At 34.4% G+C, this 3,019-nt stretch overlaps 1 protein-coding gene across 1 annotated transcript; it reads left to right on the top strand.

Moving 5' to 3' along the window:
- The first annotated feature begins 1,402 nt into the window (after positions 1-1,402).
- On the top strand, positions 1,403-2,702 carry LOC18609847 (protein PLANT CADMIUM RESISTANCE 2-like). Its single transcript, XM_007045169.3, has 4 exons — positions 1,403-1,628; positions 1,839-1,910; positions 2,021-2,233; positions 2,367-2,702. Exons 1-4 carry the CDS (start codon positions 1,511-1,513, stop codon positions 2,438-2,440), a joined length of 477 nt encoding a protein of 158 aa, XP_007045231.1. The 5' UTR covers positions 1,403-1,510; the 3' UTR covers positions 2,441-2,702.
- Positions 2,703-3,019: the final 317 nt, after the last annotated feature.

The following is a 3,019-nucleotide window of genomic DNA, read 5'->3' as shown; positions in this document are numbered from 1 at the left end:
GTCTGAAAATGAAAGATCCGTTGCCAATGTAATTCACCATTCTCTTACCACAATACATATTCTTGTCCTTCCATAACGAATGAGCCAGAAGTGATCCCAACCTGTAAATTTGGGGTTAGAGTTGCATTGCTCATGTTTCACAGTTTCCATGGGGGAAAAGGTCCAACTCTGCCTTACACTGGTTTGGAATTCACGTAAAAGAACGAGTTAATAGGTCATGGTTATTTGATTAAACAAAGTTTTTGATTAATTGAAGGGGACCAGTTCATCAAAGATCACCCATATTTTTCGATTTTTTTTTTCTGAAAGTGAGATTAAGGCGGCATTTTCTAAAAGTGATAAGACCGAAATCAATACACATATTTCAGCGCAAAGGCAATAATCCAGAGAGCCTAATCTCGAGGCAATGAACAATGGATAAAGAAAATATAAAATCCCACATGGCAATATTCTATTGGTGGAAGAAAATGAGACCCCAAGTCGAGGCAGGAGGTTGGGGCATGTGATTTCCATTCTACAAAATGAGCCTGGGAATGTAGTCCTTGACTCCATCAACGCTAATGCTTGCCAAAATTGAAGATCGGCTGACTAGGAAACTAAACTACAGTAGGGTAACTAGAGTTGTTATTGAATTTCGGAACCAACCCCCCAGCCCCCACCCCTTAGCTATTAGTTGTCCTCCATGTATTAATGGAGACCTGGTCATGTGTGATGGGTTGTTTGTCCGCCGTGTATTAATGGAGACCTGGTCATGTGTGATTAGTCTTTGTTTATAAGCCTTCTTTTTCCTTTAATTTTAGAGTAATGCCCTACATATTCTATCATACTCTTATCATAATGTATTGTTTAATATGACAAATTAAACAGGAATTTATTTAATTTATGGATGAATTATTGCTTTTGATTTCATTTCATTAGTTTTTTATCCATTATTTTTCAATATATTTACTATCATTATTCACATATGTAAGGTTTATAATTAATATATCTGAATCTCACATATATGGATAGTAATGAGAAATGTACTAAAAATTAATAAAAAATTATTAGTAATAGAGGAAACGTCAGTCCGAAGTTTTAAGACTTTAAGCACCAAGGATAAGAACTATAAGACATTATCAAAGTGGTGCAACTAATTTCATTTTTGTTTCTTTCTGTTGCAACTCGAAGGCATTAATTAATTAAAGTTAACAGACCAGTCGCAATCGATCAACTCGACGCGGGGCGACGCCCTGTGTATAGTAAATCCAATACGAGTACTCAATTCTGGCGGCTATTGACTTGTATTTTCTATCTAATACGTGACCTTTCTTCAATCTAAAGGCAGTTGTTTTTTTGTTTGCTATCGACAAATTTTGCCTTGCATATCTATAAATAAGTACGTGCTCACTTGCAAATATCCACAGAATAGAAGCCTTTTCTTCCTTTGATATTGCTTTCTGATTTCGCGTTTTCAAGCCAACTTCTCCTAACATATTATTTAGTCCATATAGAGCTAAACTCCTCAATCATGCACTCATCAAACCCGAATGCTTCTGTTTACGCTGAGAAGACCACATCAGGGCAGCCTCATGATGAAGTTCCATGGTCCGTTGGATTCTGTGATTGCTTGTCCGACATGAAAACCTGTAAGCCTTTTTCTTTTAATTTCCTTAAAATTAGTTTTATTCTGAGGATTGTGTCTTGCATATGTTAAAATGGCGATAAAGTTAATCTTATTTTGAATTCAATCACACTTAATTTTAGCGAAATAAATTTCTACGAACATGTGAAAACTTAGTCAAATTTATTATTATTGTGTTCTGATCACCTAACCCATTTAAAATTTTTAACTTCAGGTTGCATTGCCTATTGGTGCCCGTGCATCACGTTTGGCCAGATAGCTGAGATTGTTGACAAAGGATCAACCTGTAAGCAACAGTGAAATTAATTTACAAGTTGATTTTTCAATGATATATCAAGTGCATATATGTATAATTAAAGACGATTTCTTAATTCGTAATGACTATCGGTGGTGTAGCTTGTGGTGCAAGTGGGGCACTATACACATTGATACTGCTAATCATCGGTTGTCCATGCTTCTATTCTTGCTTTTACCGTACCAAAATGAGAAAGCAGTATATGTTGAAGGGAGGCGGCTGTGGGGATTGCATGCTTCATTTTTTCTGCGAGACTTGTGCCTTGACTCAAGAATATCGTGAGCTCAAGAACCGGGGATTCGACATGTCTATCGGTACGTAAACCTCCTCACTATTTACTGCATCAAGTGGAAACTTTCTTCAACTTTAAATATTTTTGAGTAGGTTGTAAAATTCATTGATTTCTTTTCATGTTTAATTAATCTTGTGGGATATATATATATGCAGGTTGGCATGCAAATGTGGAGAAGAATCAAGGACTGGCGATGGCTCCAGTGGTGGAAAAAGGAATGAGCAGATAGATAATGGATTGCTCTCTTAATATATATCAATGTGTTTACTACCTTGTTCTTTACTTTTTTTTTCTCTTTCTTTCTTCTTCTTCTTCTTTTAATTTTCCTTCCATTTGGATGATTGTATTGTCTGTATATCGCAGATGTCTGATGAAGATTGTCCAAAGGGGAAAACCATAAGATTATAAGATGATGTTTTTTTTTTATTTCAAATGTACTTTAAAATTGTTAATGTTGCAAATAAAAGTGAAATTGTAGTATCTTTATTTCATGTCGTATTTGAAATCACTTTCAAAATCATTTCGATAATCTAATCATTATGATTTTGAGATCACTCATAATGTTAAAATACTATATTTGATGTGATATATATTATAAAGTTAGCATGGTATGGAAAAAGAAAGGATCAATGAGTACAGAATATCCAAAATAATTAATTATAAAAATTAGAAAAAAAAAAGCAACAATTTTAAGATGCAACGAGCTCAACAAGAAAATGCTAACAGCAAGATAGAAGACTACGATAAATATTTCATTCGACTTAGCAAGGCAACCAAGTGTAGACACCCATTCAAAATCAAACAAAAA

Source organism: Theobroma cacao, chromosome 2 (assembly GCF_053813885.1).
Source record: "Theobroma cacao isolate CCN51 chromosome 2, ASM5381388v1, whole genome shotgun sequence".
NCBI lineage: Eukaryota > Viridiplantae > Streptophyta > Magnoliopsida > Malvales > Malvaceae > Theobroma > Theobroma cacao.
Note: the sequence above shows the minus strand (reverse complement) of the source record. Positions and strands in the feature narration are given on the sequence as shown.

What these genes read in the sequence shown, in the direction of transcription:
- LOC18609847 (XM_007045169.3), top strand. Translation starts at nt 1,511, where the DNA reads ATGCACTCATCAAACCCGAATGCTTCTGTTTACGCTGAGAAGACCACA. An exon ending in TGTTGACAAAGGATCAACCT is followed by an intron (nt 1,911 to 2,020) that starts GTAAGCAACAGT and finishes TCGGTGGTGTAG; the next exon opens with CTTGTGGTGCAAGTGGGGCA. An exon ending in GGGATTCGACATGTCTATCG is followed by an intron (nt 2,234 to 2,366) that starts GTACGTAAACCT and finishes ATATATATGCAG; the next exon opens with GTTGGCATGCAAATGTGGAG.